Source organism: Haplochromis burtoni, unplaced genomic scaffold, assembly GCF_018398535.1.
Source record: "Haplochromis burtoni strain Fernald_Lab_line unplaced genomic scaffold, NCSU_Asbu1 Contig_98, whole genome shotgun sequence".
NCBI lineage: Eukaryota > Metazoa > Chordata > Actinopteri > Cichliformes > Cichlidae > Haplochromis > Haplochromis burtoni.
In genome coordinates, this window is record NW_024582459.1 from 1,465,582 (window position 1) to 1,490,451 (window position 24,870).

The window sequence follows — 24,870 nt, forward strand, 5'->3', positions numbered from 1 at the left end:
AAATATATATACAGCAATAGAAACAACACTGATAACAAACGGTTGCCTTTCTCCGTCTCTGGACGTCAATCTCAACCTTCGTTCAAACGGCAGCAGAGCATTTCACTCCAAATTTCCCCATTTTGCAGAAAATACACTCAGGAGGAATCATCACAAGCCGGCCTAAACGTGCGCGCACATATACACTGCAGGCCTCATCCGCTAAACTTCACAGCAACAACCTTATATCCTCCACACATTCTGTCCAATGTGCTCACTTTAACCTCCAATGGAGAAGCAACAGGAAGGAAGCAAGGCACTAGTTTAATACCTCCAGCCATCACTAGAGGCTCTAGAGGGGTCAGGGGGAGCGAAGACAAGCGAAAATAAAAGACAGGGTTTTTTTTTTCCAAGTACATTAAAAATGGACACCATTGGTTTTTATACATTCACATTCATCTAACAAAACCAGGGGAGAAAGGGAAGAGGAGGGCTATTTAAAGTGTCTGATAGACAAGTACTGTATTAAGAAAAAAATAGCTAGCTTTACTTTATTATCTAAATATCGACTATCCTGGCGTTCACGCCGGTTTGTCTTTATACTCAGGTCCGTTTCGGCTTTCAATTCACCCAGTTTATAGAGATGACCTGAAAAAATGGATTGATTAGTTGTTGGTAAGGCATTGGTTTGGAAGTGTGTCCTCAGTAAACTGACAGAAGGACGCTTATTGGAAAAAAAGAGAAAGAGAGAGAGGGGTTACCGATCTCCAAAAATTCATTTGTGGAAAGCTGTGAATTGAAAGCGAAAGGACCCCGAAAAACTATTCTAAATATGCTTTTTTTTTTGTTTTTAAATTCACCCTAAAACTAATGTTGTCCAACAACATTTGCTAATAACAAACAACAATAATCACAGTGTCTCCACATCATACAGCGATGTGCACATATAACAGGTCCATTGACAGAACACGGTTTTGTTTTTTGTTTCTTTTTAAATAGAACAATCATTAACAACAATAATTATGACAATAATGTACATTGCATTTCAACCCAGATATTGAAAACGACCTAATTATGACACTAAGAACTGAGGCACGGCCCATGAGTCTGACAGCTGCTACACCTCCAACTATGCGTGAGTGTATTTACATGAGTCTGTGAATGACTGTATGCGGCTTTGTGTATTTATATGAATGTCATAAGAGTTGCATGGGTGTGTGAATGTGTATGCGTCAGATTGCTAGCTGGGGTGGCGGTATGTGGGTGGGGCAGGGGGCAACAAGGGAACCAACCCGACGACACACACAAAAAAATGGAATCATCATAGCAGACATTCGAAAAAACAGACACGAACTATACATGGATATTATCTTGATAACAAGGTCACTTTTACACACCGAGTTCTCTTGTGTTCGGGCTTTTTTTGTCCTCTTCTAAAAGGTTTCTGCTGTTATTGCTTCAAATTGCAACAGGGAGGTGAAGAGAGAGGGACGAAAGAAGTCGTGAAGCATCTGTTCTGCCCGTTTGGGACCCCCATCGACATGAAGTGAGCTGAAACAGGAAGCTGATGGAGGGCTTTCCCACTTCCATCTCTCTCTACCTGCTTGAATACTTTGCCACACTGAGCGGTGGGGAGGGGGAGAAGAAGACGGCGGAGATGCTGGGCTACATCTAGTCTCGATATGTATTTGATTTAATCTTGACTCGCTTTGTGCTTTTAAAGGTTAGGAAGGCTCTCCAACTTCCAAACGACTTCCTGAAACATTCGATTAGAGTTATGCGGACTCGTCTTCTGCTCTCACCTCACCCTTCTATCTGCTGCCATTTGCATCTCCTCCTGTAATCCTTTGATTTAAGGATGCTAACTGCTGCCAGAAACACTGATGATTTTGATTCCTAACACTAAACAACAATATCGGTTAATGTGAGGACTAGCAATGCTCACCCCCAATGGAAGAAATGCATATTTGCAAGTTTTTTTGTTGGGATTTCTAGCAGAGACTGATAAACATGGATAGCAGAGGCCTTAAAATCAGTACCAGCAGGAATTGATGAGAAGGTACTGCACGGACACAAAGGCTCAAGTTGGATTTTGTAAAAGCTGGCTACCACATTCTTCCTCCTCCTGAGCCTGATGCAATGTCCTCTGTCTAGTAAGCACGGCTCACTAACCCATATTATGTAAAGATATGTTAACTCATGTCAGAGCGTGAAATCCAACAAGTGTAAACCAGCCATTAGAGCAAAAATGCAGACAGTTATTGACAGCAAGCCCACACACCCTGTCAGAACCTCTTTGGCCTTTTATCATTGTACTCTGAGTCTTTTTCTTTTGCTACAAGCCCACAGCAGAAAGGCTGCACTGCTTTTCTCTGAAGTGCAGCCTGAAGTGGCTTCTCATGCACACGCATGCCTACCCCCGTCTCAACCCCCCCTCTCCCAACAAAAGAAATAAAATCAATCACACTTTCTAGTCAATCCAGCGATGAACACTCCACTTCACACCAGTCCTCTCAGGCCGTGATTTAAACCGGCCCCGACTCTGAGCCCTACGTGGTCCTCAAGTTGGGTCCTCCCGGGTTACTGACTGATTTCTGCAGGGTATTGGTCACATGGAAAGCTTGGAGTGGCCCCTGGCCTGGAATCTGTCCCTGTGGCGTGGGGTAGGGGCCCAGGGGTTGGGAGGTACTGACCAGCAGAGGCTGTGTTGGTGCTTGGTGTGGGGTGGACAGGCTGTGAGCCGGACCAGACCATTGTGCACTATAGGCAGCAGTTGGGGTGTAGTGGATGAACTGGGGAAGCTGGGGTTGGGGTGGAGTGGAGGAGGCAGGAGGGTGGCATAAAGAGCCCTTTCGGGCAGCCAGAGAGGTAGCGGTGCTGGAGTTTGTTGGGATGTGGGCTGAACCACCTATGCTGCTGGGACACAGCTGGCTGGGAGCGGAGTACTTCCTGCCCAGACTGGCTGACTGGATAACCTGCAGGGGAGGAGAAATGTCACTCAAAATTCAAAATTAAGCATTTTTCTCTTAAATAATTTGATTCTAGTTCCCTGTGCTAGGTAAAGATGTCTTTCAAGGAGTTAAAATTAATTATTAACCAAGCCTGCTTAAAATGTAAGTTAAAAAAAACAACCCAAAAATACAGCCATGCGACATTTATCTTAGCTAAACAAACTGGGTTATTCTCTGCACCACCAACACAGCAGATTCGCTTCATGTCAGGTGGAATTTAATAATTAAATAACCAAAACATTTTTTTTGGGAATTTGCATGTCTGAAAAGTAAAAAGTATCAATTTGAAAAATCAATATCACATTGTAATATAATAACTTGTAAATTTTACTGTGTTTTTAAATGGCACATGATGCAAAATAATGCATTTTAATTAAACACCAAAAGATCAGTTGTTAAGGGAATACAATAGCACATCATCCAGAAATCTGGATGTAGTAAAGCAGGCAGGGATCAAACAGCTTTTTGTGTTTTTTCTAAGAGTTTAGTGCAGAAATGATGCGATGTGGTGTTTTTTAATATTAACCTCATAGCTGTGTCCCTGCACCGGAGCCTGCTGCAGCTGTTTGGCACTCCTCTTACCCTGAAAAAGTTCAATATTTAATTTACTGTGCAAACATAATGATGTAATATATAATTAATCACAAAAAACTGCTTCCATGTCCACTGATAACAGAAAAAAATATTTGTCATGTTCATGACCTTTCTCTTAAGATTAACACTGCAAGGCACAAAGTTATGGCTAACACTTTTTGTATACATCCAAAAGGCCTTGGATCAGGTTTCTTCAACAGATCAAACACATTTGCATTTCTAAAAAGGAGGTTTTAGAGTTTAAGCTCTTTCCTCTCTGTCTTCATATCTAGTGAACTAACTATGGGACCTGCTGAGTCACTGATAAAATATATTTTTCTTTGATATGAAAACTCTTGCTGTGTTTTAAAATATACATTCAAAAACAGCACTAAACCTGTGAGAGGTTCATGGCATCTCTGGCCCAGTTGTCCACCAGTTTATGAAGGTCATCGGTGAAGGTTCCTTTCCTCTGGTGTGGGGCTGGCATGTTGGGGGCCAGACACTGAGAACCCCCTTGGCTTTGACCCAAACCACCTGAACCGCTCACTGCATTGGTGCTATTAGTCCCTGAGAGTCAAGACAGACACAAGGGAGGAGGGAAAAGAGCAAATAGTGTGAGATAATGTTTAAAAGGTGAGGCAAAGCTGATGTTATCTGGATGATTGTGATTGGCGGCAGGCGGCTCTGTCTTAACCACAAAGGGCAGACAGAGGTTGGTCAGGTCAGAAGGTTTAGGGCAGCTGAGCATGTCGACATGGTCACAGAACTGCATTGTTTAGTTTTAATGATGGAGATCATGATGATAAACAGGAATAAGAGACAACTTATGATAGCAGAGGAAGGGCACTTTGGCAGTTAGGATAAATGCTGAACCCTTTATAGTATATATATCTTATTTATAACAAGGAATCAGATCACACTGGACAGCCTGTAGAGCATTCAAAATGCCCCTGCAGTGACCCGGTGCACCTCTTAACTCCGAATATATTTCCCAGACACTAGATGGTGCTCAAGCTCTGTATCAGGAAGTATTATGTGTTTTTTTTCCCCCACCCACTACCAAACTTAATGCAGACTAAACTCCAAAAAAAAGCACACACTGCAGGCTGGCTTTTTGGCATCTGTGTGTTCCCCATACCGTGCTCAATGATGGGGTAATGACAGGGCTGGTCTATCGGTCCAATAGGAAACCACCAAACACTGGCCAGTGAAATAAGCTCTTTGCTACAAGACACTGCACACTCTGCTGCTTCAAACAACTTAATTCTGGATCCCTTATACTGCAGACAAGTCTTTGAGAATACAGGTTTATCTTTTGTAAATATGCAATTTTTATAAATAATTTAGGTCTGTGGAAGAGAAGATAAAGATTCATTTATAAATGCTACGAGGAAAACCATAAAGATATGTAAAGCATATACACATACTGCAGATAGATCATGTTTTCTTATGTTTTAAACATCCCCATAACTGCACATTACCCTTATAATCACACGAAGCTGATGCACTTCCTTTGCATACAAGATCATCCCAAAGCCATGCCAGCAGAATGAGCATGGGCGTTAAATATTGACATGATTTGTTCATATCAGATATTAAATGAGAACAGGCAGAATATGCAAGGATTGTCAAGGATTATACAGTTGGTCTGACAAAAATAAATAAATCAATAAATAGAAATAAACTGTCATGTCATGCTAAACAAAATGGAGGAAAATAAGAATGAGGAGACGCTGAGTCATGAACGACTGCAGCAGCATGGGATTCTGGTCTATGTAGTCCAAGCCAAAAGCCATGGTGAAGGCTGAGAGGAACGGGAGGGGCAGCTTGTATGTGTTAGTGTTTGGCACATTTTATGTGTGTGTGAGAGAGAGGGAGAGCTTGCAGGTGCATGCGCTGTCAGTTTAGATCTGTTAAGGCTACACACTTCAGTTATTTCAGCCCTCAAACTGGACTTTCCCTGAAACGCCATCATCGAAACTGCAAAGCTCGTCTTAGCTGAAATAACTGAAGTTAACGGATCTCAAATCTGGCAGAGGGTCGGAGCTGTAACCGACAGGGCGTCAGAAGGCGGGAGGAAGCGTGGGAGAGCAAGTGCAAGGATGGAGGAGTTGGTATGGATGGAGGGAGGGAGGAAAGACCAAAAAGAGAGATAGTTACTACAGAGCTGGTTGCAGGGGCAGACTTTTTTCACCATCTTCCCTGTGCGGCCGGAAGACAACAATTGGAGGGATCGGGAGAGAGTCAGAGTTAAGCCCCGCCCACAACACACAACAACCAAACACAATGCACATTGTGACAGGTATAAGCATAATAATGTGACCTTGAAACAAACAAGACTTTGGTGTTGAGCTGCCCAGGAACATCTTAAAAACCTGTCACACAATGTAACATGTCCCCAGAAACACAAAGCAAATAGTGGAGGAGACTTTGCCCCTGATTAATATTATTATTATTATTATTTAATGTACAACCACACAAATGAGTAAAGCATTTTCTGACAATGGTAAGATACACAGACAATTTTCTGCAGATATGCAGACCTCAGTCGACAGTTACTTTTAGCCCAGAGGTGAACATATTATTTAACCAAAGCTCTTGACATTGCTTTACTTTCAATTTAATAACAATATCAAATTTCAGATTTGCCTTTGCACACAGCCACATGTGCCATAAATGTGTACTGTGGCTTTAAGATGCTTATGGGCAAACCAAAACCTGGTTTCACATGTGATTCTGATACTCTCTGCAGCTCACAGGGCCTTACCACACCTGGGTCAAATATTGTAATCGACTTTGATTTTCAGACTTTTATAAACAGGGTGGGATTTGTGCAAAAAAGGATTCTGGTTTTAAATTAATGTGAAAATTCTCAGCATCATGTTTGTGCTTTTAGTCACAATCCAATCAATCCTAATGACACAAGCAAGACTCAAATCCATCTGTGCATCAACGTCACTATTTAATATGAAATAAGCTAAAAGATTACTGTCAGTTTAAAGAATTGTTAGGCTGAATAAATATTCTGCTGCAGTACAATCCTACGTCTCAAACTTAGACAACAGCCTGCTTTAATGACTGACTTAGAGCGGCTCTTTTTACACAGGAGTGCACCTACCACTTTCTGTCAGCCTATCATAGCAGCTGCACCACCGCATGTGAGTAACGTCTGCAGGATGTCTCAGACAGCGGCCCCATGCATAGCTGCAGTTCAACAAGATGAACGAACATGCGGTGCTTTTTGGCTCAATGAAAAGCCCGCCCCATGCAGTGAAATTTCTACTTAAAAAGACTGCAAGCACTGAAAGTGAAATCAGCTCCCCATTAGACTGAAGTTTGTGCTGCAGACTGTTTCAAAGTGCAGCGATAAAAATGAGAGGGACGCATAAAATCACACCCTGATTATAAGAAAGAATTTGAATCCAATTCAAGACTTTTTAAAACTATGTTAAGGAACAAGAATAACTCGAGTCCACTAAGACCCAGGTATGCCTCTCTCCACTCCTGCTGATGCAGCGACATGGGGACGGCTGAGCGGGCGGTGAGGACACCGAGTGAGGAAAGGAAAGAAGGAAGGGAGAGACAGGGTTTGAGCTGCAGAGGGTTCAGAAGCATTCAGAAACATCCCTTAAGCACAAAACATTTGAGCATTACAGATTAAGGTTTAATAGAAACACTTTATTAAGAGTAAAATAGAAATCAAAGCTTTGAAGTGTGCTTAATTGATGTAAAAACAAACTGCTTATTTAAAAAAAATTCAAAACGCATGAAAGAAAAGCTAAAATAATCAACATGTCCGTCCTTCGCTACTTGGAAATAAGGGTTAGAAATGGAAGCAGTCAGGATTTGAAATTAATACCAGCAGACAAACAAAACGGCCTCATCTGTCTCTAATTTATTAGAACCGAAGATGAAATCGATCAGAGGGAGAATGTTTGTAATGATTATTGTTAGGATAGAAGCTTATTTGAGCTTGAATAACGTCACAAAGAACGTTAGTTACAGGGTTAAGTATAAATGTACAGGATTCTCCAGCTGCTTATAAAATCCATGTTTAGCTGCTGTATTCACTAGCTTTCCCTTTAAAGCCCGAATCACGAAATAATCGCCAGAAAATTCAAACTTTGTGAAAATGAAGTGTTTAGTGAACTTTGTGAGGGAATTAAACGATGTATAAATTATGAGTTTTAATTCGTATCATATTTGCTACATCATCCTTCAAAGTTAATCATGCAGTTTATTTCTACATCATCACACTGATGATCTAGAAGACTCAAAAACTGACAAAAACTTGTAAACATGTATCAAATATGATACACTTGACTTTAAAGGGTCAAATTCAAATGAAGCCGTCATCCTTAAGTTTTTCCTCCTAAATTCTCGGAAAAACTAACCAACTACTATCATGCAGCAAACTTTATCGCAACAGCATAGATATGTTTGGTCAATCGGCTCTTCTGCTGTATTTGCGACGGAGCAGCGGCAGTAGAAGCTAGAAGTAGCTCTAAAATTGATTTCTGCGGTATTAATCTGCAACATATTGTCATCAATCAAGCAGGACTGATAAGGGCTTTGACCAGGAGCTGTCTAATGAAACTTAGTTCCCTGCTAATGCTGTCAATTTCTGATTCATTGGATTTTTAGATTTTTATGACCCAGAGCCACAGTACCTGATTTTTGATTAGAGACATGGGCTTGTTTAAAAATGAAAAAAGCCTCAGTGTCACTAACTCAGTGTCTCTTTTGATCATTTCAGGGCCTTCACACTGCATCTTCAGACAGTGAGAAACTTTCTGTCATTTTCAGTCATTTTGACCTTATTATAGTAAAACGATTCTTATTTACTATAGCCAAAAGGGCGCAAGGAAGTTAAAAAAAATAACATTTTTGGCAAGGAAGACAAAGAAAGAAACAAGATTACAAATGAAGAAATAGTATGTAAAGATGACTGCCGCAAGATCTGGGTGTGAAGAACTATCACTGTCTGAACATTTTGCGTCCTGCAGTAAGATCTTATATTGTTTACTTTTTTTATGCACCTACAACCTTTTTTAAGGTAAAAACGTTGTTTCTGCTTCTCTGTTTAACTAAAATACTCAGGTTTCAACTTCTGAAATCACAAAGTTTGATGTTCATGTCTACTCAACTGACTTTGCGTGGTTTTTTTTGTAAATTTAACAGATTTCTGCAGAGCACTGATGATATCAGAAGGAGCGGGTCTTCCTCCACCAAAGAAGAAAACCCACAGGAGAGGATGACTGTGACTCGACGGATATATGGGGGGGGAAAATTAAACAAAAGTAAGTAAAGATAAAAGAGAAGAGCAAAGAAATAGAGCGTTACACACAAAGAGCCAAGCAGGGCGTACTCAGAAAGCGCGTCCTCCTGCCGCCAGGCTTGAAGGCCAAACGCTCCGAACCCCAGCTGAACTTTACACAGCCTGAAGAGAGGGAGGAGGGAAAGAAGGGGAGGAGAGAGGAGATGAGGAAAGTACGGAGAAGAGAGAGGTGAAGGGGAGGAGAAATGAGAAGAAAGGAGAGCGATAAAACCGGAGAGAGAAAATTGAGAAAAGACACAATAAGAAGAAGGAAGAGAAGGAAAAGATGAAAAGAGACACGGTTGAAGAATACACAGAAAGGACACAGAGTTAGCCCTCACGGGTTTTTTTTTTCTCAACAAAGAACAACAGAAAGAGATGGGAGATCTTGTTGTGAGTGAGCGAAGACAAACCAACAGCATGCATTTGTCTTAATCTGCATGCGAAGCATCCAATAAGCTGTTTGTGTGAACTTTTAATGCTGTGGAGATGCAACGAGGCCCGGGACTCTCAGCGGATGCATACCTGGGGTGGGAGCACACAGGCTGGGCACAGAGAGCGCCGCCTCGCTGGTGTAGGCTGAACACAGGTTGTCACTGGAGGGAGAGGGTTTGAGGGGCTGGAGCAGAGTGCTGCTGTTCGAATCGGCTAATCCTCCTGGGGCTAGCAGAGCCAGCTGGCCGGGGTACATAGTCGGGACGCTCTGGGCGGATAAAGTGCTGCCTGAAGATAGCAGAAGGCATGGGCAGGAGGAAGGAGCAGGCCAGGACCAATCGCAGAAAGCAGAGAGACACGCACAAACACACAAACACAAAGGTAATGGATAGTTAAAGAGACCCATTTACCCAGACATTTACAGAGACACGCCCCCACACAAAACCACACAGAGAAAAACAGACGGAGAAAGCAGTCAGAAATGTTCAAGCTCCGAGCCTGATCCCACGTGCAGGTGTACACAAGCAGATAAACACACATACATACATGTGCACATGGATGCATAAACACAGAGAGGATGCAATGTTAGCGAAAGGTTTTTGAACCGTCCTGGCTGTAGTGGGCTTAGGGTTCAAGATTAAGGTCGTTCAGGGTCAGTTCAACCAAATTAGAAGAACACCTTTTCATGCTCTAGTAGTGTCAGTATTTTCAAGTTTGTCCATTTTGTTAATAGAAACTAACTATTTTCACATGTGTGTGGGAAGGAAATAGTTTTTTGAATGAACTGAGCCTTTACATGTGTTCATCTTTTCACCAAAGCCTACCTGGCTGTAATGGACTCTTGCTGCTGGTTCTGGACGATTTCGATGACTTGCTTTTGGTGGGCCGTCTCCTCCTGCCAGTCAAGGTCAAAACAGGAGGGATCGCTGAAGGCGGAGGAACCTACAACGCCAAAAGAAAGAATTCTCACATTCCGTTTTTTTGTGATGCTGCCTTAATTGCAGTTTTTTTGTTTTTTACTCGCTGGTTACCTTTCCCAGCCTGGTGAACAGACGGTCTATTTCCTCCTTCTGGCGGGATTGAAGTTCCTGAATCTCACGCATGTGCCTGGTGGGTGAAAAGTAAAATAAGATATATAGAAGTAACAAGAACGGAATCATTCTTGGAAGGAAAAGGAGGAGAAGAAAAGCGCACGAGAAGGAGAGAAAAATCAAGTTTATCAAAGCCATTAACCTTACTAAAGAAGCAAAGGTGGACAATAAAACAAAGAATGGACGTGTGAATCTATTTTCCACTTTAAGAAAATGAGAAAGGGATAACTCACTTCTCTCTGAGGCGAGTGACTTCCCGTTTGAAGTCCTCATCCTCAAATTCCGAGTCATTGTCACTGCTGATGTAGGAGTTATTGAAGGAGTTGTTTAGACTCGGCAGAGAGGCTTTATGGGTAGAATCTGGGGTCAAAACTTGGCCAGGATCGCTGGGTCCATTAGCAGCTTTGGCAGCAGGTGGAGGACTCTGCTCCTCAGCACGACTGACTGAGAATCTACCAACGCGGGCCTCGGGTTTAGGAGTAACCTAAAAAATTGAAAATATGAACAAAACAACAAGAGGAGGGGAGAGAATTAAAACTGGGAAAAAGGACAAAAGACGAAAAGGAAAGGAGGCGGCAGAGAAAATAAAGTGAACGATTACCTGAAAGCGTCCTATGGTGGTGGTGGGCGGTTTGGGGGAGGGGCAAGGGGATGTTAGAGGGGAGGGGTGGTGGGATCCAACGGGAGTCTTGTGAGGGGGCCCGTCCACCACGTCTCCTGTTTTTCCTGCTCCTTCCGCTTTCAGAGGCAACGAGGAGTTTTTGTGCAATGTGTTCTCTGGGCTCGAGAGAGTAGAGGATGATGAAGAAGATGAAGTGGAGGAGGTGGTGGAGGAAGACTCGGTGCAGGCCGGTCGCTGGACAGCGGGCTCTTCGATAGCCCGTGAGACCTAAGCATCGAAGAGAAACGTGGAAGAAGGCTATGAGACACAGAAACACTTGGATCCTACTTGTCAGTTGGGATCCAGCGTATATTCACTATGCTAGTCTTACATGCAGACGGTATTCATGTGCGGTGTCTCGTGTTGAAGATCTTTTACCTTAAATCGTCCTAATTGAGTTTGAGGGGGATGAACAGGAGAGGACAAAGTTTCTTCCTCCACTGGAAAAGGAACTGAGGAACATATGATGGATACTTTAGAAATCACACAGATACAAAAATATAACATTAGGATTTGGGTATAATCGAACATACCTGGTTGTCCAACTGAAGCCACACTAATGTGGGAGGCCTGACCGCCCACAGAAACAGTCTCTGGACTCAACGCTCTCCTTAACTGGGCATCCAAGTCCTCCAGAGGCTGCTGAGACTGAAGAGGTGGGCAGATAAACTGTTAGCCCATGCAAGAACAAAAACCGTGCAAAAAGAGGCAGGCTTGGCCACGCAGGTTTTACTAAAGCTGTTGATTAGCAACATAAGCACAGATCAGCCAACTGAATCAAACATTTCAGTTGATTTTAAGATTTTATGGATTAAAGCAACACCAAACTCCAAGCTCAGCTAAACTGATTAATTGTTTAGTGCTGCTCCGCTGTGAGTTAGACTGCAGTCTTAGATCTGCAGGCAGGTTCTTGCTGAGTATCTGGTTCGCATTTGGCTTCCTTCTATTTTGCAGCTCACTGCCTGGAAAACTAAGAATTGCATAATCAAGGCCATCTTTGTAATCACCGTTCATGTATGCACAATCTTGGACTTTTTTTCCAGTGCAATTATGTTTTTTAGTCTTTATTTTCTGCTTTTATGGTAATTTTGTTTTCAGGGATGGAATATTTGTTTTATATAGGTAAGCTGGTATTCTAATAGTAAAAGGAGACTGTTGTTTCTATCAGCAGCAATTCATATTTCCAAGCAAAGCTCAACTCTGGGACCTTGCTGCTTCTTTGCACTCATACACGGAAAGTTGGACATGACGAGAGCACCAGCAAAACCTCCCATATGGAACAGACAACAGATACGGCACACTGATTAAGTCAGACACAACATTAAAAAGGGCAGGTTTGCTGGAGAGGGTTTGCAGCGGTTTGCAGATTTACTACAACCTTTGGAAGGCTGAAGCAGTTTATATGGTGCAGCCTGTATAAACTGCATCCCAATGATGTTACCGATGTGTAGCTGAGTCAGCTGAGCCATCGTCTGGTATGCAATGAGCTGGATCACCCTTGTGTGTGATCTCATAGCCCACCTGAATATACACCATGCTCCATTCTCTTTGTCAAGGATTTTGTAACACTGTTTTATAGGGTGCAATATCATTGAAGTTTATTTTAAAAAAATCCTCTAGTCTAAATGAACGTTTCCAAGCAAACTGTAATTAAAATACTTCCAGTTATACCATCTGACTAAAAATGCAAACTAACCTCTGGTCCAACTGGATGCTTTAACCATCCTCAAAACTTGGCAAAGCATACAAATTAGGACCAGTTAAAGTCTAAAATTTGTCATTTTTAACACCGTTCCTCACCAAAAAAAAAAAAAAAAAAAAATCAGATTTCTCTCCTTCGCCAATGAACAATGTGATCCACAAGCTGCGCAAAGCCATTCAGTCTCGAGCAATTAAACTACAATTACAAAATAAAGAATTAAAAACAAATCCCAAGTGAACTTCAACGACAGCAGGATTATCTTAATCAAACGAGACATGTCTCATCCAGGAGACTTGCGTAAGGGACGGGATGTTGTATCCGGGCAGATCAGATTGTTTTAGATGTCACATCTCTCTATTTATTCAATGTGCTTGTCTGGTTGAAAGGAAAGTCTATTTTTAAACTGAAGCATTCACGGTCTGGCAACTGAAATCAGTTCACTATCTGTCTGTCCTGAAGTCATTGGTGCTCAAACTGCGCACTGCTGCATTTGTCTGGCAAACTGTTTTAATCTGTTTGGTCATTCTCTTTGACCAGTGCTCCATGTGCTTCCCAGTCTTTATCTTAAAAGTCCACAGAGACTTTTTCGTCTTCTTCTTTCAGCAGCTTCCATTATGGATCGCCTGGCATCCACTTTAGTCACACCAACTCTCTTTGTGTCCTCTGTCCTCTCTCCCTACATTCATTTCCACCTTTTCCACCCTGCCTGCGCTCTCTTATTTCCCTCTGTTGTGCACTGTTTATTCTTCTGGATGGTTGACCCCATGTATTAAACACATACTCCTTGCAACTTCACCTTCCCACCTGTTTCCCTCTCATTCACACACACGTCTTCTGTCTCGTTTGTACTGATATTCATTCTTTTTCTCTCCAGCACATTCCTCCGTCTCTTCAGGCTCTTATCTACCTGCTCCCTACTTTCACAAAAGATCATCTCATCATCATCTGCGAACATCGTAGTCCACAGAGACTCCTGCCTTATCTCATTTGTCAACCAACCCACCTGACACTGCATTTATGTGCTTTGACTTCTTTTTAAAGTAACACTGAAGTTAAATTACTCAATTGTTTAATGTAATTATTTCATTAGATTTCTTCTTTTTTTAAGTTTTACTGTCCTTGTAGGCTTTGTATCAGATGTATCATCTCTGCAGCTTTTTTATTTTGGGCCTTTAAGTGTCTCATCTTAGAGTTTTTCAAGATTGGCTGTAATAACGCTGCTGTTTCAGAGAGATGAATCATTTTAGCAGAATTTAGAAAGGGCAGAAAAAAAGCAGAAGCACAACTTATGCACAGCACAAATTAAATCCGATGAAGCTATTGCAAAAAGACATTACAAACACACTGAGCAGTCTATAAACAGTGTTGCACTGTTTCAGACACATCGGTCTTAAAAAATGATCCAAAAAAGAACACCTGTATTACACAAGGTCCAGGGAAGGGTGGCGGGAGTTCTGAAGGAGGAGAACTGGCCTAATCCCGGAGAAAGAGAAGTGATGAAAGCACGGGAGTGGGAGAAATGAGAAAGACAAGAGAAGAGATTTGTAGAGGAGATAACAAGAATAGTGTTTATGGTTAAGAATGTTACAAGGAATTTCCATGCCAGATGAGTTTTAAGGAAATTGGGGAGAAAAACTGTGGAAGACATACAAGGTGCGATCAAAAAAGATTTTGGTATTTCATTGATCGCAACTTGTGCAAATCTCCCAAAACTACATTATTTGTGACTTCCAAACAATTAAAAAAATATGTAGTTAAAATTAGCTAACATGCACATGCTGTCTGACCACACGACACTTCATACTACAAAAATTATTGAACTACATCTCGAAAAACCTTTAGTTTTAGAAAAAGTTTAGAATTATACAACTCACCGGTACTCTGGATAAGGGCGTTTTGGATGGAGTGGTCTGGCCTAATGAGACAGGGATGACTATAGAAAATGCAGAAAGCAACATTAAATAAAAAGAAGAGAAGATTTACCACCACTAAATAAAAAAGATTAAAATATTCCTACTAGACTGTGCAGGGGTGAAGACAGGCGTCCCAGGGCCCTGGATTGGAGCAGGGGATCCCAGTGATCCCAGCGCCAGGCTGGAAGGGGGTTGAGGAGGAATGGCTGACTGGCTGGAGCCAGATACTGCAACAGACGTGGTGGAGGTGGAGCAAGGTCCTACTGGTGACGAGGTACCTGCCACAGCAGCCAGATCAGCAGCTACGATGTCTCCCTGGGTGGAAGGCACCCCGCCTCCGAGGTCCATGAAGAGAGAGCGCAGCTTCATTTCCAGAGCTTGGATGTCGTCTGGTTTGCACTGCGACTCAGAGGAGTGCTCACATCTGAAGGAGATCGGTGACAACAAGTCTCAGAAATAATCAGTATTTATGGGTAAATAAGTTAATAAGTAAGTAAGAATTCAAGAACTTTTCCACACAAAATATAGTCTAAAATTGGACCATGTATATATACACGTATTTAAAAATATATACCATATATGTATAATAATATAACATACATATGTATTATAATATATATACATAATGTATGTATATATAATACATACATGTATTATATATAGTAACATGCATGTAGTATAATACATACATGAATGTAACATACATGTATGTATGATATACATACATGAATAATATAATAAGTATATATACTATATATATATATATTTATATATATATACAATTTATATATCACTACATATATATATATATATATTATTTTATTATAAATTATATATATACATGTATGTATTATATATATATATATAAATGTTGTATGTATAAAATAATGTATAATATACACTATATATATATATATACAACTATATATATATATATAAACTATATATATATATATCAATTATATATATATATATATAATTATTATAAATATATATATATAATATATATATAATACTTATATATATATATATAATACATATATATAATATATATGTATATATATATATATATTATATATTATATATAAATATGATAATATATTATATATAGTATACATACATGTATATATATATATGTGTATATATATATATATTATTTATATATTAGTTATATAATGTATTTGTTAATTTATGATATATATATATATATATATATATACAGTGTATATTATATATAACTATATATATATATATATTATATATATATATATATATATAATATAGATATATATATATGTTATATATAGTATATATTATATATATATATCTATATGTGATGTATATATATATGTGATATATATATATATTATGATATATAATATATAATATATATATATATATATGATGGTAGACTAACTTTATTTTTTGCCTTGTTAAGCGACTGACTGCTTAAAGCAGTTCACAAATAGAAATAAATACACAGTGACCACCTCTCACCTGGGCTCGCAGTCACTGTGGGCGTGCGTCTGCCCAGGCAGGGCTGCTGTCTGAGGCTGAGAGTGCACCAAAGTTGGTTGGACTGTGGGGACATTTGTGGTCACCGGCAGAACTCCTCCAGCGGACGATGAGGGAGTAGGAGCAGGGAGGGAGACAACAGAGGGCGCGAGCTGGGGACCTAGGATGGCAGTGGTGGGGATGACTGAGGAGGTCAGGGAAGGAGTTGGCAAGACTGATGAATGATCAGAGGAGACTTCACTGGCTATAAGAGATGAAGAGGGCGGGGAGGACACAAAAGGAATAGTGTGGGCTAGAGGAGGGGAGGTGAGCATTTGAGGGGGAACCACTGTTGGTAAAGTGGAAGGTACTGAAGCAGCACTGACAGAAGAAACTGTCTGGGACTGAGGGTGGCTGAAAGCCTGGGGCTGAGGCTGTGCTTGTACCTGTGTCTGGGGTTGTGAGACAGCCTGAGTTACTGGCTGTGGAAGTACCTGTGATTGAAGGATGCTTTGATTCACTGTTGTAGGGGGAGGAGAAGAGGAACAGGGAGGACTGAGATGGATGGCGGAAGGGGTCGAGGATACAGAAAGAGGAGGAAGAGAGGCATCCTGTGTTGTGTTTAAATTAGAAGGGACATGCCCAGCAGCGGCATCCACAGTGGGAGTGAGTGTGCTACTCTGTGAAGGGACAGAAGCTGCTGCAGGCTCCAGAAGTGGAGGATGGGTGGAGTGAATGGAGGGTGGGGCAGTGTTGGGCCCTGAATCAAGCTGATTTTGGTTCTGTCGGAGTTCAGAGAATGCTTGGTGTAAGCTGACTGCTCCTGTAGAATGGGACAAGCCCAAACCTTGACCTGGAGTCTGTGATGGAGGTGGAGAAACTGGAAGAGAAAAAGGAAACTATTTTAAGCCACCACATGATTATATGTAATTCCCAGCTCCACCCAGATTACACCGATTTATAGGTCACTGTAACCAAATTATTTAGAACACCCTACATAGTGTGCAGAGCCATTAAATTTGAAATTTCAGCCAGTGTACCACATACATAGTAAGCTATATTACACCTTATCAATTAAGAATCATGTTAAAAACATATCTAAAATCAACAAATTTGGGCAATTTTGGGAAAATTAGATCAGCACTGTCAGAAAATACAGTTAGAATGTTTCTGTTTCTTTTATTCAACTTCATGTGAATTCATGTGATAGAATGACAATTAAGGCCACTCAGGCAACACACGATCTCTACAGGTAATGCACACAATCCTTACCCGTCTCAACATGAGGCACAAGAGAAGGAGAGGTGGGAAGCATTTGTTCCTTCAGCCTCGCCTCGGGTACAAGGCTGACGATAAATCTCCGACCTGCCGAGTGGACCACTTGTGCAGATGGACTGGGTGGGATGCCTAAAAAAGGCAGAAGAGTGAGACACGGCCTGGATATGTTATGACATGTTCTGTTGCAGGTTTTCAGGCTTAAAAAAAAGGTGTTTACAAAAGTGTATTTATTGATCTCCATTCAGAAGATCTGAAGGTCCTTGCCGCTCAATAAACCTGGTCTCGGATTTATTTTATTTTAAGGCTTTTTCTTTCGTCTTTTTTTTTTTTTTTTTACCTTGCATGGGGGCAGATATTGCAGGATTCTGCTGTTGCGTGTCACCTGCCATCTGCAGATCGACAAGAGAGCATGCATTAAACAATGACAGTTGGTCTGTTAGAGGCAAAGGTAGAGATGACCAGTAAGTTTAGACACACCATAGACAGGCTATAAAAATTCAATAGCAGCAGCAGTGAATAAAATAAAGACTCACTGTTTTCTTTGTCTGGCTGTTGGCATCTCTTTCCAGACCCTTCTCATCAGCGTTCTCTATCACCTCTCTGACCTGTTCAATAAATGACTCTCTCTCGCTCTCCAGGATAAACTCACTCTCGACCTGCATGCACGTTGAAAAGGTCACGCTTAGTCACACGCTTATGAATTTGCAATATAATCAGTCACAAACAGCAATATTTCTTTATATAAGCCTTCTTCCTACATGAGTGTGAGGTAACATACGAGTAGTTTTGCATTGTGTGAGAGTCTGATGAGAACTCTCCATGAAAGTGCAAGGACTAGAGCATGTACTTCAGTGGTTTTGGATGACGCAGAGCAGATAGCAGGCGCGCCGGCACGTAAAAACAATCCAGCCTTAATACAGAGCTATTAATAGGGATTTACAGACAGTATAACGTGAAGGTTGGATGGCTGAAGCTGACGAGCCAACATTTGCTCATATTAAAAGCAGTAACTGGTCAGCTGTGAGGAAATATTGTTTAATATCCACTCTGGTAACTGTGTGCTGTTGAAACAGACAATTCCACTGACGGGTCATACAAAGTACTATAGTCATTTTTAATTAGATTGCAACGTCAGAATTACATTTATTTAATTAAAAAAGCTAATGACAAACTTGCTCTCCACGTGGGCTGTTTACATGCACACAGTCTGCTCAAAAGTAATTGGTTAACAGAACTTAGACTATACGAAATCCTTCAGAACTCAATTCATATACAGAATTTTAGAACAACTATAATTTGGAGCAAGTGGAAATGAATCAAAAACAGTGGATGTGAGTCGTTGTGTGATATTGTGTGCACCATGATCTGGGCAATTTCCTCAGGGTTGTCTCCATCCAAGTCAAACCTAAAGGTCACCATCTTCCTGTTGTGGGTCTCCAGCTGACACTCCGCTACCCTGTCTCCAAGGTTGGATATCTACATGCAAGCACATCAAGAAATACATACACAGAAAGAAAAGATAATGAATGGAAATAAATAACTTTACTGTAAGTGACACATTTCTAACAACCATGAAATAGATACTTGGTGCAGTAGAAAACAGGGCCTGTTTTTAATTTTGACCTCACAGGACTTATCAGGTGTGCGCTATTACATTGAGAACATTGAGTTTCGCCTTGGTCGTCTTCTCATGGTGTGATCGACTTCGCACAGAACGTCTCTGGTGTCGCTTGGCCGAGCGCCCTTCATGACGACCTCCTCCTCCTCCCTCGTTGCCGTCGCTCAAACCTGAAGTCTCAGAATGGCCACTGAGGTACAACATAAGCAAAACACAGTAAGAGAGAAAGACCTAAAAAGAGCACTGAGTGAGAGAAAGATGTCACAAAGCTTAAATGCCATTCAGAGAAATTTGCCTTGATTAGGGGAAAGATGTAGCTGTGTGTGTTGTGTGTGTGTGTGTGTGTGTGTGTGTTGTGTGTGTGTGTGTGTGTGTGTGTGTGTTGTGTGTGTGTGTGTGTTGTGTGTGTGTGTGTTTTGTGTGTGTGTGTGTGTACGTGCAAGTATTACCTCTCTATGAATGAGAGAACTTGAGGCGGCTGTAGCTGGGACTGAGGTAACTCTGAAGATTGTGAGGCAGGCTGAAACACACACATACACACAGATACATGCATGAAACTACGCATGACACACACGGGTGTGGTGTCACCACAAACATCAGGAACACTGAAGGGAAGGAAAAATAGCAGGAAGTTATAACAATTAATGCGGGTGTAAAAACAGAAGCAAATGCTAGCTAGATTATAAGAAAAGTAATTTTCAGAAGTTCAAGTATGTCAAATGAGAATGTCAAAAACAGAATATGGAACAAGGATGAAATAAACCGTATCCTTTAAATTAGAACTTTATTCAAACTTGTAAAAAACCAAGTCCACACTTACACCTTTCAAAGAAATGATGAGGTTAAGTAGCAGCCAGGTGCTGCTAATCAAAGGGACTTGATGAACTGATCATCAGCCAGTGTTCATCTGGAGCATTCAGGTGTCCCACTACCTCCACCCTCCCACCCCCAAGAACAGCCCGTGCAACGCTCAGAGAAACTGTGAATTACCCAACCCACATCTCAGACTCTACGGGCCTCAGTTAGCATGTTAAATTCTAAAGTTCATGACAGTACAACTAGAAAATGACCGAGTATGGAGTACACAGTCTCTTCTCTTTAAAAAGAACATGGCAGCACAGCTTAGGTTTTCAAAGCCATATCAGAACAAACCACAAGACGTGTGGAGCAATGTTCATGGATAGCCAAGAGCAAAGTAGTGATGTTTGACCGTAATTCACAGCACCACGTATAGAGAAAAGCAAACACAGCATATCAACTGTCAAGCATGGCAGTGGAGACGTGACGATTTTGCAGACCATGAACTCCTTTGTGTACCAAAGTTGCTAAAGTCAAATCTGAGGCCATCTGTCCCACACCTAAAGCTCGGCCAAAGTTGTATCATGCAACAAGACAATGTTGTCACAGCAAATCAGCAATTCAGAGTAGCTGAGAAAGAATCAAGCTGCTGCAATGACCCATTCAAAGTCCAGACCCCAGCCTGACTGAGATGCTGTGGCAGGACTTTAAGAAAGCTGTGCATAAACAAACGCCTGAAAACCTCAATGAACCGAACCAATATGAACCAAGAAGAGTTACTGATCAGTTCCACAGGACATTATATTTAGTTATTTTTATTTTTAAACTAATCAAAAAATTTGGTTTTGCAGGTTCAACATGTTTTTTCTATTTTTTTAACTCACTCCACCAACAAGACACGTAAGCTTTTCCAGCAATTATTAACTGATTGTATATTGTTACACTTAAACCCACAAAAGGCAATTAAAACAACACAAAACTGTAGCTGTGCATTTTCATTTCTTACTCGCAAAACTTTAACAGAATTATCATATAACAATACTCCAGGATGTGCATTTCAGATTAAAAAACAAGAACTTCGTAACATCTTTGTGAGGTCCTATCAGTAGAAAGTGTGATGGTGGTTAAAAAAAAAACAAAAAAACTTCATGCATGAGTTCCAAGATTTTTAAAATTTGGGAAAATTCTCATTTCATTCACTTTTGGTGGGTTCGACCATCTATAACCAGTACCTGAGGGGGGGCTTCCATGGGGGTATCAGGCGGGGCGCTGACTACACTGATGATTGGCACCACCGTGGCCAAAGCCTGAGGCACAGATGTGGGTGCGGGAGTAGGAGGAGAAGGGGAAACAATAGTAGGCACCACCCCAACAGGGACTGGCAGAGGAGAGGGAGGGGGAGCCACGGCCGCGCTCGGCATTGTGACGGCAATAGACAGCAACGGAGAAGGAAGGGTCACCAAAGGAACGGTAGAGGTAGGTGGAGTTACACCAGGCTGAGAAGGAAGGAGGAACAGAGGGAAAGAGAAAAGAAAAGAGAAAAGAGAAAGAAGAAGATAAGGAAGAGGAGATGAGAAAAGGACGGGAGCAAAGTCATGGGGGGATAAGGAAGTAGAAAAACCCAGCCAGGGATCAGACATGACAAGCATGGACAGACTGAATCTGGGTCTTTACTGGTCTCCATGATAAATCATGTTAAAATAAAGACGCCAAAGGAGCGAGTCATCCACAGTTCCAACACATTACTGACATGTTTCACACCCTTAACAAAAACTTAACCAAGCAAGACAACAGGACCGTACATCAAGCCTGTTAGTAAGGACATACCAAGCTCTGAAACCAAACAACACACACTGTGTGACAGAACAGCTGAGTGATACACACACCACTGGAAGACCATGCAACAACAGAGCAAACCCTACAGACAACGTGCAATACGGCTTTACAATGTAGATGGGCAACACTCTCAACACCACATCACAAATGGGAAAAGAAGGCTAAAAACCTTCAAGAGTCAAGATATGGAAACACTGTAAACGAAAACAGCTTTCTATTTTTAGTCTTCAAGATCCAACGTCCTGAATAAATATTATTACCTACTGCTTGGTGTCGTGTGTTATAAAAGAAATACATACAGTAACAATAAAAACTGCATGTTTGCAGAAATGGTGAAAAGAAAACTTAACAGCTAAAGAAACAAAACCGAAAATATTGCTTAATATTTGAATCATCGGCTCTCTTTTACTCAAAGATTCAATCTACACGTTTAGAAAAACACATTTTTAATCGTTTACAGCAAGGCAAAGATACTACATTCATTTTTATATACAAAAAAATATCAATCAAGTTGGTTAATGGTGTGTTTAAGTGGCCAATCTCACTGTTTGAAACAATGAAAATTATACTAAAAGGTTTAAAAATAAAAAAAATGCAAGTCATGAAATCATTACTGTAAAACTAAAAGACTAAAATATCCGTGCTATGAAATTTAAATTCCATATTTTGTCTTTAAATCAGACGTGACGTGTTACTCTTTATAATTCTTTAATATATAATTTGTTAGATAGTGAATCAATTTTTTGTAGTTTTGCACAAATCCACAGTTAAAATCAAATAATCAAAATGTAATTCAAGTGCAGACTTTCTGCTTTATCCAAGGGGTTAAATACTGCATTAATTGTGTAGTAATTATAACCACTTTATACACCGTCCCTGATGTCAAGAGGCTAAAAATCACCAGACGATGGACTGACAAACAGTTTCATGGCCAGGAGAGACCTGTTTCATTATCATGATAAATAAAGGAGACATAATATCTGGAGTGGATACAGCATCCCAAAAAGATGTCAGTGTAAATGAAGGAAGAAATAAAGACTAGTAGAGGCTCAAAAACTCAAATAAACCTTTCAGAGAGACAAAACTTTACCATCCTGTGCATTCTGTAAAAAAAATAAATGCACTGATGACCTCAGCAACACCAAAAGGCCTGAAGGTGCATGATGACAGAGTTTATGATCCTTAAAAAAAAAAAAAAACACTCTCAAAGTGCCGTACGTATCAGGTCTACAATCAGGTGGTTGCTTCATGAATGGAAACACAAAGGCTTCAGACAGGTGCAAACCACTGATTTCACCTCAAGAACAAGAAGGCCTGATGAGGACTTTGTCAGAAAACATCTCAAAGAGTCTTCACAGTTGTGGAAAAGAAAATCTTCGGACAGATGAACTCAATATAACTTGTACTAAAACGATGCCCATGGGCTCTAGTGTTAAGGTCATCGACTTCAAAGACAATCAATTCTAATATTTAAAATTATGTCCGTTTGTCCAATTACTTTTGAGCATCTGAAAATCAGGGCTTGTGTATAAAAATAGCTAAAATTCCTAAACAGTTAATGCAAAATTGTTGTTAAACCCCTTAAATCAAAGCTAAAAGTCTGCACTTCAATCACGTGTCGACTGCTTTACTTAAAATGCACTGCAGTGGAGTACAGAGAAAAAAAAAACACTCTTTTTCCAACAAAATATTGACTTAGCCTTAATACCAAACTAAATACTGGACTATTACTGGAAATACTGCCCATCTCCATTTCCGTGCTCATGTGTTTGTTGTCCATGCTTTTACTAAGGTGGTCAGTGAGAGCATGTGGGGTAAACAAAGATGCACTGTCAGGAGAATACACAGCTTTACTCAAAAGGTCTATGTTCTGTTCAAAGGATTCAGTTAATACATCACAGTTTCACGTGAGGACAGAGACAAACAGGCACAGCCACTTACAGTACAACAAACTACAGTGTCAATTACGACGATACCTGAGACAGAGCTAGCTGAGCAACTTGGTACAGAAGATAAAGGTGCTCTAAACTGGGAGATGGACTTAAGTCACAAAACTAAACACGCAACCACACGGCGTACCACACAAACACAATGACATACAAGTGGATACGTAAAAACATGTAAAAACAAACCCGGTGGTAAACACAGGCAGCATGCCCACGAGCAAGCCAGAAAATGGAAAGAAAAACAGAAGAAAAGTGAAGAAAGCAGAACATGCAACAAGACAAAATAACTCAAAAACAGCAGGTGTAATGCCTAACTACATATCCACAGATGCGTATGTGGATTTGTCTCTGGGTATTCGGGTACAGAAGTGAGGAAATACTAATGGTAACTTGTACTCTAGCCCTGAGGTGAAATAACAGAGACTGTTATGAATCGTGTGAATTGTGAATGAATTGCGTTTAGCAGATTTGTTTCAGATTAGAATTTAAAATGTGGGCGAGCAGTTGCATTATATGCATAAGTGTGTAAATGACTAAAGATAAATGCAGATATACGAGCCATCAGGCACCTTTAAAAAGACCTATCACCACCCACATGTACAATTAGGAACACTTCAATCTAAGCCAATCCAGTATGCCATAATAACCCACAATCACTTTACTGTAAAAAAAATTAAACAATCAACTTTCTAGAAATGTCAACAAAAATAAAAACTTAAAATTTACATTTATGGAAATGCTGCTTTAGTGGATTGGGTTAGGTTACACAGTGTTAATATATAAATGAATGTATATTTAAATACTCAATCTAGAACAGCATCTCTTTGACAAGAAAGAGTCCTAGCTAAAAACACATATAGATATATATTTAACAAATACAACTATAACTGTACCTGTGCAGGTGACTGTGGCAGAGGTGTGTGTGTGGGGCTTTGAAGTGATGTGCTACTCTGGCTAGATGAGGCAACCTGGAGAGGGACAAACAGAGAAACGTGGGTGAGAGAAAACAGTGTAGATCAGGGGTGTCCAACTCCAGTCCTCGAGAGCTACTATCCTGCAGCTTCTAGATTCATCCGTGTCTCGACACACCTGAATCAAATCAATGGCTTGTTACCAGGCCTTTGCCAAACTTGATGGCATGCTGAAGAGGTAATCCAATTTGATTCAGCTGTGTTGGAGTAGGGATGCATCTAAAATCTGCAGGACAGTAGATTT

At 40.7% G+C, this 24,870-nt stretch overlaps 1 protein-coding gene across 14 annotated transcripts in view; it reads right to left on the bottom strand.

Annotated features, from left to right (window-relative positions):
• Positions 1-389: 389 nt before the first annotated feature.
• Positions 390-24,870, bottom strand: part of wnk1b (WNK lysine deficient protein kinase 1b) — a 90,767-nt gene continuing 66,286 nt past the window's right edge. For 6 of the 14 annotated variants that reach the window (XM_005927218.2, XM_042222958.1, XM_042222959.1 and 3 more), the window contains 24 exons: positions 24,549-24,623; positions 21,106-21,369; positions 19,525-19,595; positions 19,112-19,265; positions 18,817-18,933; positions 17,991-18,113; positions 17,795-17,846; positions 17,452-17,586; positions 16,183-17,059; positions 14,790-15,109; positions 14,647-14,705; positions 14,189-14,245; positions 11,604-11,718; positions 11,449-11,522; positions 11,011-11,298; positions 10,643-10,893; positions 10,350-10,425; positions 10,143-10,260; positions 9,409-9,606; positions 8,914-9,006; positions 5,727-5,768; positions 3,961-4,133; positions 3,517-3,573; positions 390-2,954 (listed from right to left, as the gene is read on the bottom strand). In XM_005927218.2, coding sequence (XP_005927280.1) covers positions 2,529-2,954; positions 3,517-3,573; positions 3,961-4,133; positions 5,727-5,768; positions 8,914-9,006; positions 9,409-9,606; positions 10,143-10,260; positions 10,350-10,425; positions 10,643-10,893; positions 11,011-11,298; positions 11,449-11,522; positions 11,604-11,718; positions 14,189-14,245; positions 14,647-14,705; positions 14,790-15,109; positions 16,183-17,059; positions 17,452-17,586; positions 17,795-17,846; positions 17,991-18,113; positions 18,817-18,933; positions 19,112-19,265; positions 19,525-19,595; positions 21,106-21,369; positions 24,549-24,623 — 4,215 coding nt within the window. In that variant the 3' untranslated portion in view covers positions 390-2,528. Of the gene's footprint in view, positions 2,955-3,516; positions 3,574-3,960; positions 4,134-5,726; positions 5,769-8,913; positions 9,007-9,408; positions 9,817-10,142; positions 10,261-10,349; positions 10,426-10,642; positions 10,894-11,010; positions 11,299-11,448; positions 11,523-11,603; positions 11,719-14,188; positions 14,246-14,646; positions 14,706-14,789; positions 15,110-16,182; positions 17,060-17,451; positions 17,587-17,794; positions 17,847-17,990; positions 18,114-18,816; positions 18,934-19,111; positions 19,266-19,524; positions 19,596-21,105; positions 21,370-23,685; positions 23,764-24,548; positions 24,624-24,870 lie in introns of those variants that run through there. The other 8 variants (XM_005927219.3, XM_014335151.2, XM_014335152.2 and 5 more) reach the window with 8 other exon arrangements.